The sequence below is a fragment of the Aythya ferina genome, assembly GCF_964211825.1.
Source record: "Aythya ferina genome assembly, chromosome: 1".
NCBI classification, from domain to species: Eukaryota; Metazoa; Chordata; class Aves; order Anseriformes; family Anatidae; genus Aythya; species Aythya ferina.
This window is the reverse complement of record NC_140296.1, coordinates 19,328,311-19,350,218: the sequence shown is the minus strand read 5'-3', so window position 1 is coordinate 19,350,218 and position 21,908 is coordinate 19,328,311. Positions and strand designations below refer to the sequence as shown.

Genomic DNA, 21,908 nt, shown 5'->3' with positions numbered 1-21,908 from the left:
CTTTTGCTTTAATTTGCTGGAAATAACCTCTACTCTTTTTTCAGATGTGTACTAAAAATGGACCACCACTGTCCGTGGTAAGTTTATTTAAAAAGAGAAAAAAAAGACTATCATAATGATTAATTAGCTCCTACATGCTGCTTCAGAAAATGAAACTTTGAAGTAAAATTTGATTTTCACAGAATTTCTTGAGGCTTTATCATGTGAAAATAAATTTTGGTCCTAATGTGTGTTGCAACTTAGCATTATAGGCCCAGCAGCCCAAACCATACATTTTTTCCTTATACAGAGAAACCATGGTGATGAGAAGACCTATGAGAAATGGCAGTTCTTTTAGTTCGGTGGTGTTATCAACAGAAGAGGCGATAACCACTATGTTGTGAAAATCAGTTCTTGATTCTAGATGATACATAACATCCCCTCAGATGGTTACTCTTCTGCAGTTTGTTTTCACTGGTAGTCAGTAAAAATATTGTCTGCTGTTGCTGCAAAGATACTGCTATCAGTAGTTCACTTGAAAGATTTTTGTAACAAAAGCAACATCCACTGAAATTGATGGAGAGATTTGTATTATCTTCTGCAGTCGCTGTCATTAGTTCCTAGTATGTGAGATGCTTCCTAAAGAGACTGATGGCATCTAATGCTTTGACAGCTCATGCCTTGTCCTGTAGAAATTCTTGGGAGGGAACAAAATTTGTGGGAGGGGCCCAGCTAACTTAGCCTGAGGAAAGAGGCTTCATTCAAAATAATGGCTTAAAATGCTTCTGAAACACTAGTGCCAAACTCTTTTGGACATACCACTGGCATCATACACATTATGCTCTGCAAAAACAGCTGAGTGTACTGTTATTTATTTATTTATTTGTTTTGGTACATCATAGTAACCTCTTTCTCTTTCCTCTTCTTCTAGGGTGAATAATTGTGTGGGGTTTTCTAACTACAAATTCTTCCTCCTGTTTTTAATGTATTCCTTACTGTACTGTCTGTTTGTTGCTGCTACAGTCTTGCAGTACTTCATAAAGTTCTGGACAGTAAGTTCTAAGGCTTTTTTGTGTTTGTTTGTTTAATCTTGCATGCGTTTATTGAAGGCTGCCTCAGCATGTTGTCACTCACCATTTACTCTGTTCCATAGTTCATTACCATTAACAGCATCAATCGAAGTGACTGAAGCAGGAGAACCTTCCGAATATTAATGAGTTAAATTTATTATACTGCCTAGGATGAGTAACTGGGGGAAGAATCTCCAATGAGGACACTATGGTTTCTCTGCTCCATCAAAATTGAATGTCACAGCTCAGGTTTCTTTGAGATTATTGGTTACAGATAAGTAGATATAGAAAGACCTGGTTTTATCAAACAATTACGCGTGTGTATGTACGTGTATGCATGTGTGTATGTTTAGATGGATACACACACGTATACATCCAAATACCAACAGATATGAAATAAAATAACCTTGTATCTTTGTGGTTACTTTGCTATCGGGTAAGGCAGGTGAGTTTTTTGGGAACTCACCAGTCTCTGTTTTGGAATCCTTACGTAGGCATGTCTGAACTTCATACTAGTGGGTTTTATTGATCTGATACGGGCAGAATGCTAAGTATGGTGTTAATGATATCCGTGTTCCTTGTAACCATTGTCAGTAGTAATAGATAAAATAATAGATACACATACGTGCACCTTACTAGATTTAGTAGAATATCTGTGAAAGGTGAACATCCTTGCATGTCAGTGTCATTGTTCCTATCAGTTTTGTTGCAGTTATGTTCCAGGCTGAATAGAGCGTCTTCTGATGTTTCCTTTCATCTCTGAAACCTCGTACTGTGCCTTCCAGTCTCTTGAGAGACTGGCATCTTGAGAGGCTAGCATCAGAATTCTCTTAATCAGATTCCATTAACTAACATGGGGAAAAAATCCCTGTTAAGCGGAAGGCTTTCCATCACATGTTTATAAATAAATGGCAGCACGTGTTTCTTAGATGCTACTTGCTGTTGCTGTAGCTGTGAAGAGCAGTAATTATCTGTAGCAAAAGAAAGACTCTTTACTGGAGAAAAGTGCCATGTCAGGGTGAGAGAAGCTTGATCATGTATTCAGAACAGCTGTACTTTGAGACAGATGTCACTAGACAGGTAAGATAAATGGCGCAGACACATTTGTTTGTGTTCATCTGAGCCTATGGGTCTGATCTGCCAAAGTACTACGTTTCTCTTAGTCTCTCAGTTCTGTGTAGCAACCCATCACTGGAGAGCAGTGTGTAGGAATTGAGCTTTCAGTATCATGTGAGATGAAAGTCACAGGTGTATTTATCACCCAGAGCTGTGGCTTAACAGGTGTTGCAAATGAAATGATCCGATTCTGCTGTTCAGTCTTGCTTGACTGTAAATAGTTAAATTTTTAATTTGTGAATGTGTCACTTCCAAACATCTGCCTGGCTGCTTTCCAGTGCTTTGAATGCAATTTCCAATGAAACTGTAGATGCGCTCCTACATATTTACCAGTCAGTGCTTGAGCAAAGAAAATGAATTTGCTTTGTCACCTCACTTCATAGCTGTTACTGCAATGGGAGTCAGTAGGACATCTGACCACAACGAACATTTAATACCAACATTTGCAGCAAGCCTATTCCAAAGCCCATTGGACATGATAAAGAAGTGGACTCTTGAGCAGAGGAAGTGAACTTAAGAGGGATATGTTTTTAATGCTTTGTTGCGTAAAATGTTTTATGCAAGAATTGGCTACTTCTGAACTGTGACAACAGGAAATGTTAGCTGTGTGTTTGCATTTGTTGCTTTCATTTTCCTGTTACTTCCAAGACAAAATCTGAAGATACCAGGATCTTATAATCAGAACAGATCTCTGACTCATTCATACTAAAAGACTCATTCCACAAAGCTAATATTCCTATGATTTTGTAATAGCTTGATTAAAGTGAAATTCCAGAAAGAGTTGGTAGCACCATCATCATGTGGACTTGCAAAATTTAATACAGCTCTAGTATGTAAGCATTTAGGTGGGTGCTAGTGACTACAGAATAGTCCTGGAAGCTTCTTTCTACATCTGTAGATCAGAGCGGCCTGCAGATACATCCTGCATGTAGATGGTTTCACTGTTGCTAATGCTGAGCAGTGGTTGCTACAGCATCAGACAGATAACTATTAGGGCTCTCTAGATTTGTTTTTTTTTGTTTGTTTGTCTGTTTTTTCTTTATAGCTTGACTGTCGGAAATGTTATCGTTTCCTTTTCAGAAGGTAGCATTTCTTTTTTGCTCCCTTATAAATGTTTTTAGAGAAAGCATATATAGCCATTGCCAGGTAGAAGATGAAATACTTGGAATGTAACCTTCAGAAGTTGGAGTAATTTTAAGGGTGTACATGCTACCTACACAAATTTTAGCAGTCCACTGTTTTGCACTGTTGATGGTATTTGTTTAGAGAAGCAACATGTATGTGCAGATACTTGCAAATACTGTGAGACATGCACTGTCTCTGATGGAAAAAAAAAATCTGTCACACCTGCAAGACTTTCATAGCATCTTTCATGCTCTGTGCAGAAGTACTGACAAAAGGTTTTAGTACTGTTCATGCCGTGATGGAACAGCCATGCTGGCTTTAAGTGTTTACCACAGGCTTACACTCTGTTGTGGGAGTTTAAATCTGGTTTGTATGGATCAAGGGAATACGAGTGACACGTTGTTGTTGTTATACTCGTAACTCCTTTTCCTGTACTCATAAAATTCTTATTCTAATACCTAGGAAGTTGTTAAAGATAAGCAGATAAATCCACTGCTTAACAAAATGCATTTGACACAGGCACCAGTCCTGGCTGAACGCCCAGTTCTCGATGCCTTGTTTACACAGTGCAGGGTAGCACTTCCCAGTGTGTTTGTATCCACTCTCGTTTTTGTTGTGCTCCCTCCCACCTTGAAACCTGCACATTTTTCCAGCTGTTTTTGGTGTCTTTCAGTGTCCTCCAAATTATTTTGGCAATCCTGAGAATAGTTAATTTAAGGATATGATATATGTTCCGGGACAGATGGTATATACTTCTGAAAAACTCCACTTCTATTTAAAAATTGAAAAAGTAATTCCAGGTCCTTTGTTAGAACTGAGTCCTCCTGTCTGTACGCAGAGGGGTGTATACTAGATGTTTGCGTTTCTTTAGATTTAAGATGAGTAACAAGCTGAGCTCTGACAGTATTTTATTTTTTTTTCTTATTATTATTTAAGTGACTTGATACATGCTCAAATGACTCAGTGCTTGTGAAGGAGTTTGTGAAGGACCCTTCAGAATAGTGACTGCCATCAGGCTATTATGTGTGCTAAGCAGACCAAATTTTATTGTGCAAATCATTTCCCTTTGTAAGCTCTGAAGTTCTCCCACCTACAAGTCACAAGTCTCTTCTGCACTGCTGCTAAATGTACAGATTTTAAATAACTAATGACTGAAGTTTCACTCTTCTCACATGCTGTGGCATGTGGCTTGCTGCTAGAACACAGCTGTGATTAAGTCTGTGATAAGCGCTCACAGGCTGCACCCTTCCATCCAGGGAAGAATTAGCCTTTTGTGAAAGATGCTTGAGTTCTGCAACTGGCATTCAAGAACTTAGAGCCAGTGGCTCCAACTGTATAGTCGGAAGAGGAAAATGTTCCCAGGGCATCAGGCAAATTAATGATGTATGATTTAAAAATAAAAATAAAAATAAAAAAAGTCCTTCTCCAGGTTATAGACCTACTGTTTTAGGGAAATGCAACTGAAAGTAAGTTGTATTTTCTGGCCCAGACCCAAAGACTGAGCTGTCACTGCTCTTCTGAGCTTCGAAATCAACTGGCCTGAGAACTGTCCATGGAGAACTACTTCATTTAAGTAGTTCCAGAATAGTCCTATAAGTAGTACTTTGTAGTGCTTAGTAGTATTTAAGGATCTAGTTGCATATAGTCTCACTCTCATTACGATTGTGTAGTGAAATGCCTGAACCTGGAAGCTCTGCTTTTTTCTTTTGTTGTTTTTATGTAAATTGCAAACTGTGGCGGTGAAGTATTGGCAAGCACAACTGCTTGGGTGTATGTATGACATCAAGAAGTTAGAAAAATGAATCTGGTAACCACCTTTTCCAGGAAAACCACAATGTGCTCAGAGGTAGGAAGAGGAATTACAGTTTTAACACGAAGCTTAGGAGTAAGAAGAAGTTAAAGTATGTCTTTTGCTAGCCTTCATTTCAGGGGATTGCAAAACACTTTGTTTCCCTCCAGCAGTGAGGAGAGGGACTGTTGCACAAATTGTCTAAGCAAAACTATAGCCAATAAATAAATAAATAAAGGCAGTAGATAAGCTGAATTTAGATGGCAGTTCAAACAGCTGGACTCTATCATTTTCTTACTCTGGCACGATCAGAGGGTAGCCAGCACTTTTGAAAATGCTGTTAATACATGCCAGACTCCAGGGTAAAAGTTTTGGCTCTCCCTAGGCTTTCTGCACAGAGCAGTCTTACTGAAAAGCCATACAGCTTACGTAGGACAGATTTGTGAAGTGCTAGCATCTTGGCTAAGGTGGTTAATAACATTCTTTAAAATTTGGAATTTAAAGTCTAACTTAAACTCAGCCTTCCTGTTTCTTTCTTTTCTGAAGTACTAGCTGAATTTCAGATGTTACACTGAAAATATCTCACACAATTTTCAGTATTGAAGGACATTGGGAAGAAAAGACAGTATTGATGTGTTACATCTTGTTGTTGATGGTTTTTGGTTGCTTTGTGTTGTTTTTTTTTTTTTTTTAAAAAAACAAAGTCATGGGAGGAATGGTATCTTATTTTTTGTGCTTTTGACTGAACCTACATTTAAAGGTAATAGTTATGTTCTGAAGTCAGATTATTTATTTATAAACCATTGATTTATGGTTTATTCTTACTCTCTGGAGTATTGTTAGCTTTATAGAGCTGTATGAATGGTGTCATCGTAGACAGTGTCACCATAAACCTTACTCGGGGAGGAAGCTAGTAGAGAACGCACCCAGTGCAGTCACGCTGCTCAGGCTAAGGAAACCACTTGAAAGTGATCCAGCCCCAATCTGAACAGCAGGACTTCAGAAGAAAATCACACGCCTTGGGAGTTAGTCATGTGCTCTTGTGTACTCAGTCCTCCATTCTCTTGGAGAACGGGGGCTCAGGCTGCTGATGGGCATTGGAACTTGGCACGTCCAAGGGCCCGTGTGCACACCAACCATTTTTCTTAACAAAGCTCGTGCTGTTTTCAAACACTTGGTCTTAACATAATATTAGTGTTTAATAAATTGTCTTTGTTTGCGCAAAGCTTTGCCGCAGGAAAGCTGCAGAGAATTGTCCAAAGGTAAAATTCAATATTGATATAATTACTTAAAAATGTTCCTACTATAGTTTCCCTAATCCAATCCTTCATGGTAGCTATTTACACCAAACTATGGTGTAAATAGATTGAAATGGAGAAAATCTGTAATCTGTTTTGCTTACGAATATAGGCAGTGTATGTGGATGTAGATATACTTGTATGCACTTGATCTTAATCGAAATGTCTTCTAGATAGTCTAAAAAAAATAAGCCTCGGATAAGTGTGTATGCTGAATGAGCTAATGGAAAAAGTAATGGCAATAATGCTAACTAAACTGCTGAATAAAAATAGCATCTCTGCTTTCATAGTGCTGCTAAAGGTCAGCTGCTTAAAAGTACCGTGATTTTTGAGGATATAGAACTAGAATAGTATTGTTACAAATCCTATTGGCCTCTTCAAAGTGCAAACCTAAATATGGTTGGGGCTGGGGGTGGAATTGACTATCGCCTGTGGGTGGGAGGTTATTTTTTGGTGGTTGGACTGAAATTGTTTTTTTTTACATAGATATTCTGGTGAATAACTTCTGCCTTGTCAGAGATGGCAGATTTGTTCTGCTAGGTACATGCTGGTTGTTTCTTAAACCTTAAACCTGAGAGGTTATCAAAAATTAAAGATCAGTCCCAGGAAACTGATCTTGTCTAGGAGTTGTTCAGCCTTGGAAACACAATATAACTGAGCCACTTCCCATACACATTTCTTTCACCAATTCAGAAGTAGTTTCAGTATTATTAAGTTGCCAGGAAAGGGCTTGGAAGTTTTCGTTGTATCTTCTTCTCTTGAAGAATAGCAATTTTGGATGTGTTTTCAGTGTTTCTTTGGCTGTGGCTGCACAGTGAACATTTTTTAGTACAGGATTTTATTTTTTTTTCACTTGCCCCTTGCTGTGCGTTTAAAAAAACTAACCTGGTTATATACAGAACTAGCAGACAAATGAACATGTGCAGTCATGTAACTAAAGACAGATGGAAGGGGTACCCATCAGCCTTCAAATGTTGTTATATACACACTGGTTTAATGTGACATGAAAGGAAGGCCCTGCTTGTGCTGCTTTTCTTTGTGAAAAATTGGGTGAAAGACCTATAGCAGACTGGGGGTAGCAGAAAATGTTTGGTGATAATATTGCATTAACTGCTGAAGAAGTGTTAACATGTTAATCTCTTTCTTTCTTTCTCCCCAGAATGAATTGCCAGATACCCATGCAAAATTCCACGTGCTATTCCTTTTCTTTGTGGCAGCCATGTTCTTCATCAGCATACTGTCGCTCTTCAGCTACCACTGCTGGCTAGTTGGCAAAAACAGATCAACAATAGGTCAGTTAATTGGAGTACAGAACTGTTCCTTGTCCAGAAAAACAAGTTGCTAATAATGGGTGGATAAACTTTTACATTTTAATGGAACTTTAAAATTCTGTGCAGCAAGAATTTTTGGTGAAAGCAGTTAAAGGTCAAACATCCTGTCTTGCATTTCCTAAAATGAAGCATATGTAGTGGATTTTCTGCTGAAGCCAAGCATGGAGATTCGTGATAAATGTTAATTTTTTGGTTTTATTTTTATTTTGAGGCCAATGAGGCATATTGTTGTTGTGGTTTTTATATAGTGTCAAGTAATCTAACAGAATTGCTACTTGCCAGTTATCCTGTTGTTACAATACTTGGAGTAGCTCGGTGGCCCCATCTGAGGTGAGGGCTGTCCTGTGTATCAGTATAATAATACATTTTGCTCCAAATCTGAAAGAATATTCTTAAATGCTGTGAGATAAAGTGGACCTTGGTATTAGGAAGTGACTTCTAAAATCATTGCAAGAAAAATGGAAACACTGATGCATGTTTCCTAAGTAATGAAAGAGTACAGGTTGCAGGTAATTTCTGTGCCTAAACGTTCTGTCAATGATCAGTGTAAGCAAGTTACTTGCATTAGTTAAAGTATCTAAGTTCCTGCTGAAGCATTTTTAAAGTGTTTTTTTTTAAGGGCTCTGCTGGTTATTGCCACAACTAAAGTCAAAATGTTCTACTTCTTGTTGGAAGTTAAATTTCTATCCCCAAAAGTAAATGAATTAATGGAAAGAAATACTACTTCCTGCTTGCTAGAATTTCTCAGTGGACAAAAAGGAGTTTTTTAGTTGCTTGACAGGAGGGCCAAGTCATTTTCCTTCTATGTATCTACAGCTAAGGAATATTCACAGTATCTTTCTTACCTTTGGAAAAAAAAAAAAAAAAAATTAGCACATTCCTTGCCCAAAAGTCATTGTTGGTCATTGACTGCACAATCAATATTTACTTTCTGGTTCATGATTGTGAAAAGACAAGGTGTTGGTATGGAGAGAGGAATGAGTCCCCTTGGTTCTTGGCCAAGCGTGTAACCTGTCTGACTAGGTAAATAGTAGGTTGGTCAAGTTTAGGTGGTTTGTTGTACCTCATGGTGTCTGTTTCTCTGATGTAATAGATCTCGTCTTTCTCTGATACTGTGGTATGCTCTTAGATTGACTTCAGCCCTGGGCAGAGTGGGAAAAACCTGTCTTGTATGAATTTAGGTACAGTAATGCCCAATGGTAAATTGCTAATTTGTGCAGAAGAGATCGTCTGCTCACAGACATGCACAGGCCAAAGAGAGAGAGCCATCAGTGAAGTAAGGATGTGGTATCTTCAGCATGCTGATGGTAATTTGCTTTGCCTCAGACCTTAAGTTAAATGTAAAGAGAGAAAGATGACTGATCTTATGGGAACTTTAATGCTTAGATTTTTTAATGGTTTTTATTACTTAAGATGACAATCATTTTTTCCCCCATAACACATATCAAGATTATCTTAGCTTGCCTGAGACTGTGTTCACAGTAGAGAAGTTTGAGACTGTTCATTTTCCCTGACTGCTTGTTGCATTAGAGTAAGTTGCATGTTTTTCTTTTCCAGAAACATTCCGTGCACCCACATTTCGAAATGGACCTGATAAAAACGGCTTTTCGCTTGGATGTGGCAAAAATCTAAGGGAGGTTTTTGGAGATGAAAAGAAGTATTGGCTGCTCCCTATTTTTACCAGGTGTGTGGTCTGACTTGAAATGAATTAGGGAATTAAATTGATTGATTAATTTGCATCTTGCTTCCCCTTCTCTGAAAAAAATGAAGCACAATTGGAAAGCTGATTTGGAAATCTTGTGTGATTGGCATGAGGAAAATCTGGAGGAGAAAACTAGGAAGACTCTGCACAGGGTTTTCATTTAGCGATGAGAGCCTCATTTACAAGGGCCTTCTAAATACAGAAGTTTGGAAAGATTTGTGAATTGTATTTCAAAAATTCTACACCTTTTGGTTGGTACTGTTAGCGCCTGGTTACAAAGCAGAAATCAACAGTACAGGGGAGATACAAATGCTCTTTGAATTTGAGCTGCATTGAAACAACGTCAGTTTTAAAAACACCCCCTCTTATTCCCAACAAACTTGACAGCTTTTCTTTTGCTGTACATGACATTTTCATTAAAAGCCTTCTGAGGAAGTGAATGTAAATAAGCAGCAGGGGAAAAAAAATGTTGATATGTTGGAAAATTGCAGTTTTAAAACTTTATCTGAACTGGTGTTAGGAAGTTGCAGATAAATGTCTGAAAAGCTCAATAAAGTAAGACCAACCTGTTGCTCACTCTCACCACTCCAGAAAATCAGCAGAACAAAGTAGGTGCCATGTTTCAGCACTGCTTTTGGAGGCTTGTGTATCAGCTTAAAATGTGGGTGAAGCTTTTTGCCAAACTGAGGTCTGGAAAAAAAACAGCAGGGGTAATAACAAGATCTAAAGTTGCCTCAGCCATTTGCTCAACTGACATGACTTTTCACGTGATTTTTTTAAAAAAGGTGGAAGATATATTACAGGTGGGTATTTTCCCTGAATGACTGAATTTGCTTTAAAAGAAGGCTTAGCTGATCTCACAGTGATGGGAGGAAGAAAAAAGTATGACCACCAGAATATTGTTTGTGCTTCTGGGGTTATAAACACTGGATAGTCTGACTACCTGTGCCCAGTGGTTTGGGAGAAGACCAGGGCTACATTCTAGAGAAACACGATGTTGTTTCTGAAATATGTAGGCAAGTGCTGTGCTCAGCAGCCCACACGGAGTGGTAGGGTGGGAATTGTTTGAGCTCCAAAGCTTAATTAACTGGTTATGGGGTTTAGTGGTAGGAATGCCTTGCTCAAGTTTGGAGTTCGACACTGCACTCAATAATTGATTCCAGCCTGTCAACTGCAAACAGTGATTTGAATCTTTGTTTCTGGTTTAGTTTGGGCGATGGGTGTAATTTTCCAACTCGTTTGGTGATTATGGATCCAGAGCAACTAACTGTCTCAAGCCAAAATGAACCTGCCAAAAGGTAACTATTGAACTTAAGTTGTACTGTGCCAGAATTCATCTGTTTAAGAAAAAATGTTTAAAAAATTAAAAAAAAAATTTTTTTGAAACTTATTATCAGGTTCAAAGTGAATTTGTAAGTCTTCAGAGAAGGATAGGGTAAATCAAATCTAATAAATGTGATGCTGCTTGATACAGAAGGGCTATTTCTGGTTTTAGACTTCTAAGACGATGTGGCTCTAAGGAAACAGAACAGTAGTGAAAGTAAAAGACTTTACAGGCTCTTTTAACAAGAAGAGAAAAAGTCCTAGGGAAGAATGAAGTATTTTTATCCATGGAGCATTATTAAGATATGTTTTTCGAATGAAATAATGGGTAAATACCACTTGCATTTCACTTCCTCCAGCATGCCTAAGCAAGGGATGCTGAGTCACAGTTTGCATGAGAGGTAAATAATGTGGCTATTGCGGGGTTTGAGCAGTGGAGTTCTTCTAGGTCGTTACATTTTAAACCTCCTAATTTGCATGGCTTGTATTTTCAGGAAGCTTGCTTCAGATTCAAGGACACATGAGTACATGAAATTTCTGAGGACGTTTATGTAATTTTGGAAGGCTTCTGTGTTTGGTGAATGGCTGAAGGTTGTTGTTAACAGCAGCCACATGAGTTATCAGGCAGTAAGGGGTGCAAAGGCAAGAATGAGACGTTGCTTCCAGTACCACGCAAGCTGTGGAATTTACACAAGAGCAGTACCCTTGTGCAAACAGCAGAGTAGCCTTTTGCATTAAGATGTTCAGCAGCACACCCTAGCTTTTAGTCATGGAATACAACATCAAGTTGTTCTTCCAGATAGTGCTGGTTAGGTTTTCTTTGTAACTCTGTGGCAGTAACATTGTTGTCAGCATGCCATTTCTTGCCTATCAATCTAGAAACGTCTGAAATAAGCAACTCTTGCAATTACAAAATTCCTGTTGACTTTGCTTGCTTTTCAGCTCTGGAGCCAGTCAGCCCTTTCCTCCTCGACCACTCAGTGAATCACAGAATCGATTGCTAGCCAGTGATGGTCAATGGGTAGAAAGTGGCCCTGAAGAGGAAAATGTTAAATCAGGTAGACTGCACCATAACATTTCTGATTACTCTGTCATTTTGTTCATGGTGGGTGGGATGTTTGGTTTATTGTGTTTGTTTTGTTTTGTGGGTGTTTTTTTTATTTGTTTTGTTTTGTTTTAAGCTGAAGAAGTCTTTAGGAATTGGTTGGAGTCAAATAGAGGAAAACATGTTACATATAATCCAGTTGGCATGTTTATAAGTTGAGGTTAACTTGTGTCTCTGGCTTTCTTGCTCCCTCTTCTGAGACATTTTGGATTGATTATATTTGATTAGGGGGGAGGAAAATATTTATCTGAAATAGGTACAACATGATAAGCATGGTTTCTGGTTTGGAGTCTTTGGTACTTGCTGTGCGAATCTGAAAAAAAAAAAAAAAAACACATAATTGAGATTTTCTCATATTTTAGGTACAAAAAAGCATATTATAGTTTCATTGGAAAGCTGATCTCAGCTTATTACTAACCAACCATCTCAATGAGAAACAGGTAAGACTAACATCATTGATTGCTATTTCGTTATACATATGAGTAAACTAAAATAGACATCTTGAGGTTAAAAGTCACTAGTCATGGAGTGCAGAGAAGTCCTCTGATGTTGGATGAGTCATAGAAAAGTCTGCATAAAGCTCAGAATGGCTCTCCAGAAGACGAGAATGGGAGTAATGCTATACTGTAGGAAACATTAGTTGGCTAGATCTAAGATGAGTTGGCCTAATCCTGTCATTTAGATTGAAGTGTGTAATGCTGTATTTGTTACCTGACCACAGAAAAGAATCTCATCTGTTAAACAGGCAATTTCAATATGGAAGTCTTGATACTCTCTCAAGAAACAGCCCCTTAACTATATTGTTTTTGTATATTGGTTTACCATGCTCTGCTCTTGTACTTCAAGAAAGTGTGTGCACAAGGAATGAAGGTGTCGGTAACTATAGGTGTCTACATCTGGGCTGCTTTGTGTCACTTGTGACACATCGACACGTTAACAGTGATTTTCTTTTGTGTAAGAGCTTCTGTGCACACTGCACGCTTTGCACTAGGGAAATGTAGCAAATGCTGCTGCTTGCCTTGGTGTATTTCCAGTGACTGAATTCAATTTCTCTTTTTTATGTTGACTTCATGCTGCAGTGAGTTTATAAACTCCTATTAAATTTTTATTTCTAGAAGAGGAACAGATCTGATTTGGACAGCTAGCAACCATAGATGCTGAGGGCTGAGTTGTTATCCTCCACCTCCCTTTGTTTCTTTTAAAGAGTGGTACAAGGGCCTGCATGAGGAAATCTGTATTGCCTCTCTGTGACCCCTGACACAGAAGTGCAGCAAAAGCTGGAAATAGAGGGACCTTACAAGGAAGTGCCATTTTCTTTGAAGAGAAAGCAGTCTTCAAGTTTTTAAAGCTCAGTAATTTTAGGATGATCTTTTTTTTTTTTTTTTAATTAAGAAATAGTCTATCTAAAAGGTCTTCACGAGGGATAATTAAAATTAGAGTAGTTAGTAGTACTTTTCTTGACACTTCGTATAAATGTTCAAATGAGTCCCTTAGTAAGGGATTCCTTTCAGCCTCTAGCTATATAAAATATAATCTGATCTAAACAGTTGATTCAGTCCTTTTCTTTCTATGAAAAGTGGAATAGATACTTCCTGAGATCAGTTCATACCAGCAGTCTTTGACAGGGTATTATAGAAGGTACTTAATCCTTCTGTCCACTGACCTAGAGAGAGAGCATGACTGACAGCTTAGACCAGACTATTAACTGGTAATAGTTTGATGTGACTTCCCTTTCCATGCTCCCTCTCTTCCTAAAGTCAGACAAATTTAATGAATGAAGATGGCGTGCTGTGTATTCCACTTCCCCAAGCTGCATAGATTTAAAAGTTGTATAATTAAATGAGTCACAGTCACACCCAACACAAAGCGTTTTGGTACGTGTTATCTCAAGTAATACTTCACTCAGTACCACAGGGTTTCAGCTGCTCTGAGTCTAGTTGGATCTGATCGGTTTCTGATCGCCTAGCTTGTTAATTCCAGTCCCCTACAATTGGAAGCAGCCATGCAATAGCTGTGAGATCCAAAATATCCATTCCATGCACTTTGCTATGCCTTGTAGCAAACTGATAGCTGTATTTTTCATTTTTTCATTTTTATACCTGTGGCATGCAGTAGAAGCAATCGAATTTATGGCTTGAGTTCAGTATAATTCCCACATCATTGTACAGAAAAGAAGACAAATCTGCCAGCCAGCAGTCCCCAGACTCACCTAGACACAAATTGTATAATTTGTGTCTCCAGATGTGTCAATTTAATTAAAAATGAATGAGCAATTCTTGCCAACCAGACATCCAAGAGACTTTAGTCACGGGTCAATGGTGATGGATTTGACGTTCTTAGTGGAGATAAGGAGATAATCTTATAAAACATAAGAGGTTTAAAAGAAGAAGGAAAAAAAAAAAAAGAAAGAAAGAAAAAAACACCTCCCAGAAGGCTAATCATGAGTTGAAGTTATCTTAGCTGCAGTCTCAGTCAGGAGGCAGTAAAATACCTGTGTTACCTAGATATTCCTGTAATGCAGTATGATTTGTGGGGTTTTTTTCAAAGCTAACGGTGCAATTCCACTAATGAGGTTTTGTTTTGTTTTGTTAGGTTTCTGCAACACATTTTGTGCTTGAATATTACTTAATTTTGTTTGGAAGAAGTTGATCAGTAAAAAATGGAACACAAGCATTTTAGGAAGAGACAAGAAATTCAAGTTTCTGCACAGTCCAATGGATTCTTGTAAGCACTATTGCAGAGCAGGGAAGTTAAGACATGCCTTAAGATTCTTAACGTGCATTTATGCAGCACTGAATTATATATATACTGCTACCAAAGGGCCAAATCCTGAAGTGCCCTGCTTGGATGCACAAGGTCCAGAGTGGGAACTATGCATTTCTGTTATGCTGCGGTGGTGGGGGTAGATCTGCAAGGACTCCTACCTCCTCACAGGCAAACTTCACACCTTAGGCACTGCAGAAGCCACTTCCATAGCAGGTTCTGCAGAGAACAGAAAGAAAGAAGAAGAAAAATAAAAAATAAAAAATAAAAAAGAGGGGGAGGGATTGGGATGGGGGTATTGACATAGAGTCTGGCTGATGAGTCTAAAGTGCAACTGTCCATAGCACAAACACCAGGTTTTATTGCAAGGAAGGGACCGGGTGATCATGGTTGTAGCTCTCCAAGTATGTCAGGACTGAGGATTCCTTCTACTGGCTGTGCTATGGAACAAGGTAATGCCAACAAAGCAAAAGCCTTTTACTTGGTGTTGCTTTTTTGCTATAGAATTGAGCCCCCTCATCCTTTTAACTTGATTTATTTAACCATATCAAGAGCATAGCTCAAAGTGAACTGTCTTTTAGCTGCAAGTACATGGATTATTACTTTTCAACAATTGCCTCTCAGCATACAAAGAAAAGCCAACCCAAGAAGAAATCAACGAACTGTTACATTTTCTGTTAATGTCCGCAGTGTTCCCTATGAGGCAGTAACAAAATGGCAAAGTACCCCTGAGAAAAGGGTTAGTGCAGTTGTGTGTTGTTAGCAAATGGAACTGGAAGAGTACTGCTTTTTATATGGGACTCTTGATGGTTTATAAATACTGTTTTATACTTTTGTTTTATCTTTTTAATGAAGGCACAAGTTTTTATTGGTTCTAAAGTACCATTTAAACAAATTTCAAGTAATTATGAGAAAATTAGCATTGGATCATGCACTTGTGTTACCACACCAAAACTTTGTGTGCTTTAGTCTGCCACTTCCAAGTCTATTTTAAGCGATACTGAACTGCTAAAGATGAGTGCTTTGTGTAATGATGTACCCTGTTCACAAACGGCAAAATGTCTTTCCTGTGTGAGGAATAAAGTCCATCGTAAGCTCAAGACCAACAGCAAAGGACATGATTTTGTTCATTTTCTCTTGCTCCTCTGTAGAGAAGACAGCTACTTCATCTTTGTGTGTTATTGGCGTTTTGCACCTGGCAAACGTGAAAAATAGTTGTACTGTCTGAAGCTTTTCTGATGTTCAGCCGATGCTGATTACAGATAGATGTAAACTGTTTTGATACAAACTGAAGGTGGTAGCTGGAGTGATGATGTGGACAAAAGGAACCTGTTTGGTTTCTCTGCCAGACTGGTTGCTACTTAAGTCCAGTATGTTCATGATGGAAATACAAGGGTATCAACTATACTGTAAGGCTTAAACAAATGTTTTCTTCGTCTTTGGAAAGTATAAATTTTCTTAAATGTTACTCTTCTGGAACAAGAACACTTCAAGAATCTATGGGCATGTTTTGGTCACTGTGGAGTATTGTTGACACAGAAGTAATGGTCCAAACTTGGCATGTTATGTTTAGATGTTGCAAAATGTGTCTTCAAACTTTGTATGATAAATTTTGCATTTGCTAATTTTCAAACTTAAAAAACGTTTGCTATGCATTAATCTGGAAGATTTAGCTATTTTTTTCCTCAAATGTCAAGTGCAAAGTGCTCATCTGAGTATCAGCTTTCAGCAATACTGACATGTTGAGCTCACAAAGAGAGAATGCATCAGCAGAATTTCTTGGGAAGAGAACAGAGACGAAAGACAGTGAGCTCAAATTGCTCGCTCTAAATACCAAAATGTGCAGCCCCAAACACTGGTGGAATTGTAATTGAGGGCCCTGGATATAATCTCTTCGACTGGATCAGTGTATTACAGCGGAGATAAATACATGCATAGTCATTCCCTAGCAGAATTAGAAGCAAAATCTCTCTGATGCGGTAAACCTCACAGATCCAGCAGTATAGCTGCTGTCCTCTCCCAGCCCCCCAAAGTGCTCAGTGTATATTCATATGAATGCATGTATACTGTAGGCTAACATCTATATAACTTGTTTGATTTCTTCAGCCAGTGTAATTAATCTACAGGGGCAAAAAAATGCAGGTAAGCAGGCTGGGCTAAATCCGTGTGTGCTCTGTAGCAAATTGGTTCATATTTTGGTGGCATTTCTTCAAGAGCTGATGGTTCTGACATCTTGATGCAAATACAAAATACATTTTGTCCCAGATTTCTCTCACGTTTCCAATGACAGAAGTAGGACAGCAATGTGCTTGGGATACTCTGGAGGCTGGACTTACTGTTGGTGGAAAAGCGGATGTTACTGGAAAGTCACTTGAAAAATATAAGATGTAGTAAAATGGTTCAAATGGGATCCTTCCAAATGCACGCCCCTCCGCCCCACCTTTTTTTTAATTCCAAATTATATTGGTGAACTGTTTTCAGGGTTCCCCAGTGAGGGGGATGGTGAACACCAGGTTTTTCTTGCAGGCACTGGCCAGGGAGGAGGCAATGCTAAGGTAAGACAGTGGCTTCGCTTGTGTCTTTGAGTTCCTGTCCTGCCAGCTCCCTAGCCACAAGCAAGGGCACTCAGTGCTGTATCTGAGCAGCACAGAATGCTGACAGGCGAAAAGAAGGAGCAAGCCAGGAACTAAAACCAGCTTTGGTTTAAAGAACAAAAAGCTGCTGGGCTGCTGAGTTGCCAGCAGACATGCGTGTCACTGCTAGCAGAGGAAGGGGTCTGTAGGAGCTCACCACAAAATGGGGCTTTTTGGCTCACATCCATGCACTGAGCTGCTGCACGCTTCCAGGGGAGGAGGTGGGAAGGGAAGATGGATCCTAAGAACAAAAACGGTTATAGGGTGCTGGGTTGGGTTGTACATGCTGGTTCTATGCTACATGTCAGCAAGTCCTGGAAATAACTTAAGTTCATCGCTAAAAATAACTGCACTTAAGCTTTTAGGTCCCTCAAAATAATTTTAGAGACCTCAGCTATTATTTTTTCCCCAGACAATTGGTTTATTTACAGACTGTAAAGATGCACATAATTGCTGTTCCTACCAAGGGCATATGATGGGAAGAGGGCAGGACCATGTATCGGTTTCTCTAATAACTGACAAGTTAGATGTACCATAAATGTTTGATTGAAAACTTCCACTTCCAAACTTCAAATATTCAGAGGTTTATTTTAGAAGGGCTCCTGACATTTCTATTTTTAGTGATTTGAGTAGAAATCATGGTAACATTTTTGTTAAACCTACCCTTTGAACATGGAATGCAGAAGTACCAAGCTTCTTTTGGTATGCTATCTAGAAACCAGGCGTGTTTTCTAGAGTGTTAAATGCCTACATTTTTCAGGTAGTTTCTTCCCTCATTTGATCTTGTGTTGCTTTTCTATCTTTCTAAATAATTTTGGAGAGTTTTGGAAGTTTTCATTAAGTTCAGTGCTATTCAGTATCCGCTCAAAGTACTTCATGCTGTAGTTTGAAGTTCGTCCAGTTGTAGCTCACCAGAGCCCCATGAGGAAGAAAAAAAAAGGCAGGATTTGTAGCAGGATTAATGTCTGTGGCAGATGTACCAAGAGAAGCATCGACTCTAACACAGACAAACCAGATCTGCCTAGATCTGGAGCACTGACTGATCATATTTATTTAAAAAAAAATAAATAAATAAATCCTTTGAGCTTCATGGTATGCGTTCTTTGAGGATGCTGGCTAAAATCATACGTAATTGAGGGATTCAGGTATATATTTAAAGAGGTTCCAAGGAGCTACTTTAAGTGTAAATGCAGATCAAGAATACATTTTTCATAGTACATCAAACAAATTAAATGAAATAGCTGGGTATGCAACATAAGAGGATCTTCTCTCCCTAAATGGCACCAAAGAGAGCAGCTGCATATAATGTTATTATAATACTGAACACATTTACTACACTCATTTCTATCAATTTATTTTGTATATATAGACAGTTTTTATATGCATTTTTCTTAATTACATAACTGTCACAAAATGTAATGAAACTGCAAGTCGTAGTTAGTGCTAATGCTGATTTAAACTGGTGTTTGGCTGTTTTGTTTTGCAGCAATTACTTGAATCTTGTTTCCATTACATTGTTAAGTCTGATGATGTTTACAAAACTGCTTTCATTGTTTTTTGGGAGTATCCCCACCTTTCCTTCCCCTCGCCCTGCCACAAGAAAGAGAGCACATGCTTAGCAGTCAAGCACATGTGTTGGGGATGAAGTATCCACTTTTATTGGCACCAAAGCATTAATGGTGACATGCGGATTCCCTTCTGTTTACATTATTTAGCTGACAAATTAAATGCTTAGCGTGTTTCTCTCTCATTTCTCCTGTCCCCTAACCTGTTGCTGTCAGCTTTGTTGTGAGAAACTTAAATCTTTCTGAACTGCAAGTATTTAAGACCATAAAAGACATCACAGAAAGAAAGAAGCAGTAGTCCTGTTGTTGTTAAAGCGTTCAGCCTGTCCCCTCACCCTCTTTTTAAACTTACCTGAATTAAACACCCCTGGGTTCTCACTGCACTTCCTTTCGTATTTGCCAGCAAGGGTTATCAACAGTTGCACTAATGACAATGTCCTCGCTGTTCTACTTCCACAGGTATTTTTAATTGTGCTGCCTAAACCTGTAATGAATTGTATTTAGGTTTCAGGTTAAATGTAAGATACATGTAATGACACATTTATTATATTTTTTTGTATGTTGCAGATAGGACTAGTCCTATGCACAGAGAAAACAAACATGTTGCCATTTATAGTTTAATACTTGAAGTAACTTTTTAAAATGGGCTTTTATAAATGAATTACGTACAAAATCACATTACTTTGCCTGGAAGTTCCTTCATGTTTTAATTGCATTGTGCAATTTGCCCATATGTATATTTTTCCATATGTTATCTCAAGCCATTAGAAAGCACATTTGAGACTTTGAACATCAGTGTTGAACCTGTTCATCCTTCTCTGAAATGTAATTCATGTTTAAATACAAAGTTGTACTATTTTAGGCCTATTTTCAAAAGTGATAAAATATTAATGTATTTGACACATCAGTGAATGCAACATTGACTTAATAAAAGTATGTGAAATAATCTGAAAATGGCATGTGTGTATTAGATCAGCAAGAACTGCCACGTATCTGGGAACTTACCTGTAACTGGTGATGGAAATGACTTTTACACTCTAGCTGCAACAACCTAAGATTACACTCACTCCTGACACATGTTCCAGGTCACTTGGTTTTGACAGGAAAAATAAAAAAAAAAACTTAGCTTGTGGCTGATAATATTCCTTCAGAACACGAAACAGTATGTAGAAATCAGGTTGCTGATCAACAGCAGTTTATCAGAATCAGATCAGAATAGTTTTCTAAGTGAGGGTAATTAAGACTTAATCTGACACTGCCATAATGATAATACTGGTATTTAAATTCAACAATTAGAATCATGGAATTATAGAGGTCTTTTCCGACCTAAATGATTCTAAGACCATCAAGTCCAACCACATTCTTTCCAGAAAGTTTTAAAAATGGCACACTTTATAGTCTGCTATTAGCTGCAGCTTCATCTACCTCTAACTTCCTAACTCTGGTTCATCTTGATCCTCGCATGCCTGATGGAGATAGTTCATTAAGTAGATTCAGTTGTGTCTCAAGTATGGTATTATACAGAAGTTGCCCTTCAGAAGGGAGAAAGACCAGCAGCAGCCATCTGGTCTGTACAAGCAAATAATCCTTTTCGACACAGCCTGTGTGTTCTAGCTTTCAAAAAAGTGAGGATACTAAGATAGCGAGTTACCAACTGGAGCAATGACTTAAACTGTTTTTTGCAAAAGCCCTGAAGGCACAGAAAGGACTATATTCTTCTACAAAGAACAATAAGAAAACAAAATACTGTTCTGTATGATTACTTTTAATTTTTTTGTATACCATACCAAATTGTCACTTATCTGCCCATATTACACTGTATTACAAAGTTACCGTAACAGGTACAACAGCATATTTTGTGGCAGTGCACAACAGCTTCCACATACAAGTACAGCCTGTTAATCAAGATGTCCATTTCTTTGAGACATTCAAGTGGTTCAAGTGATCGCTCATGTATCTATGCTCAGGGAACTTAGATGTCAAGGAGCTTTTGAGAGCTTCCCATTTTGCACGTCTCCCTTCTTTGTTATGATTGTATTCTTGTTCCTGTGTCAGGTAAGGTCGACTCAGCCAGTACTCATTCTCTGCTTCAGTTTCCAACCTTCGGATCATTGCCTGCTTCATTGAAAGGGTGACCACTCTTGGTTGCCTGTATTTTCCGATCCATTGTTTTCCAGGAATTCTCTTCCGGAGCAATACTGTTGTTAAAAACATGGTACCTTGAAATATAAAGAAAAAATATGAAACGCCCATTACCTTAGGGACAGAAATAAAGTTAACAAGAAAAATGACAAATATGCACATATTTATTATGCTGCCTTTTAGCTAGCTGTTAAAAAAAAAAAAATTACAATTCAGGCCCCTGTACATGCAAACAGCCACTGTGTACAGTAAACAGTACAATGACAGATATGCTGGAAACATAAGATCAGAAAAGGAAAAGTGATTTTTTTTATTTAACTGGAGAGTTTACTCAGTTATCCTTAAGGAATAGAGGTACTATTAGGATTTAAATATTCGATATTTAACATAATTTCGTCTGTAAATTATTCCAGAAAAACAAACAAACAAAAACAGCCAAGTATTGTTAAAAAAAGGATTTACTTCATCCCTTAACGCCACAAACAGATATCTGCACTGTTAAAATAGCGAATTTCCAGGTCCGTCTTCTCTTTTTATCACGTAATATGTTCGTTATGCCGTATGTTCCTCAGCATTATCACCTGGCCTCTCCATAAACTTACTAAGACAATATCCTTGTTTTTGAGCTGAGGAAAGCCAACTTTGCAGATAAAGCCGAAGCCCTGCGTTACACCAACCAGCAGAAACACAGCGCCCAAATACCGCTTCAGACCTCACCCCCGGGGTGGGACAGAGGCAGAAAAGCCCAAGCCAAGCCCAGCCGCGACACGCACGCTCCTCGTTAGCCCTGGCCGTGCCCAACCCCGCCGTGTGGTCACCCCGGGCCGCCTGAGGAGAGCCCCGACCCCGCTCCCCGCTCACCCCTCGGGCACGGCCCCGGCCCCGGCCCCGGCCCGGCGGCCCCCCACAAGATGGCGGCGCTGCGGGGAGCGCCGGGCGCGGCTCGCGAGAGCTGGCGGCGGCCGGG

General features: G+C 38.8%; 2 protein-coding genes across 5 annotated transcripts in view; one reads left to right on the top strand and one right to left on the bottom strand.

Moving 5' to 3' along the window:
* ZDHHC20 (zDHHC palmitoyltransferase 20) overlaps positions 1–15,707 on the top strand; it is a 41,068-nt gene extending 25,361 nt beyond the window's left edge. The window contains exons 6-13 of one of the 2 annotated variants that reach the window (XM_084503733.1): positions 45–77; positions 911–1,031; positions 7,537–7,669; positions 9,266–9,392; positions 10,619–10,708; positions 11,676–11,791; positions 12,201–12,278; positions 14,431–15,707. In XM_084503733.1, the coding sequence (XP_084359859.1) occupies positions 45–77; positions 911–1,031; positions 7,537–7,669; positions 9,266–9,392; positions 10,619–10,708; positions 11,676–11,791; positions 12,201–12,238 (658 nt within the window). In that variant the 3' untranslated portion in view covers positions 12,239–12,278; positions 14,431–15,707. The remainder of the gene's footprint in view (positions 1–44; positions 78–910; positions 1,032–7,536; positions 7,670–9,265; positions 9,393–10,618; positions 10,709–11,675; positions 11,792–12,200; positions 12,279–14,430) is intronic. The other variant, XM_084503734.1, reaches the window with a different exon arrangement.
* Positions 15,708–20,543: 4,836 nt separating this feature from the next.
* Positions 20,544–21,904, bottom strand: MRPL57 (mitochondrial ribosomal protein L57). Of its 3 annotated transcripts, none has more exons than XM_084503769.1 (2): positions 21,803–21,904; positions 20,544–21,018 (listed from the first exon to the last, which is right to left on the bottom strand). In XM_084503769.1, exon 2 carries the CDS (start codon positions 21,011–21,013, stop codon positions 20,702–20,704), a length of 312 nt encoding a protein of 103 aa, XP_084359895.1. In that variant the 5' UTR covers positions 21,014–21,018; positions 21,803–21,904; the 3' UTR covers positions 20,544–20,701. The 3 variants fall into 3 exon arrangements, with proteins under 3 accessions (XP_084359895.1, XP_084359896.1, XP_084359897.1); XM_084503770.1 differs by lacking the exon at positions 21,803–21,904 and adding an exon at positions 21,544–21,776; XM_084503771.1 differs by lacking the exon at positions 21,803–21,904 and adding an exon at positions 21,659–21,679.
* Between the last annotated feature and the right edge of the window lie 4 nt (positions 21,905–21,908).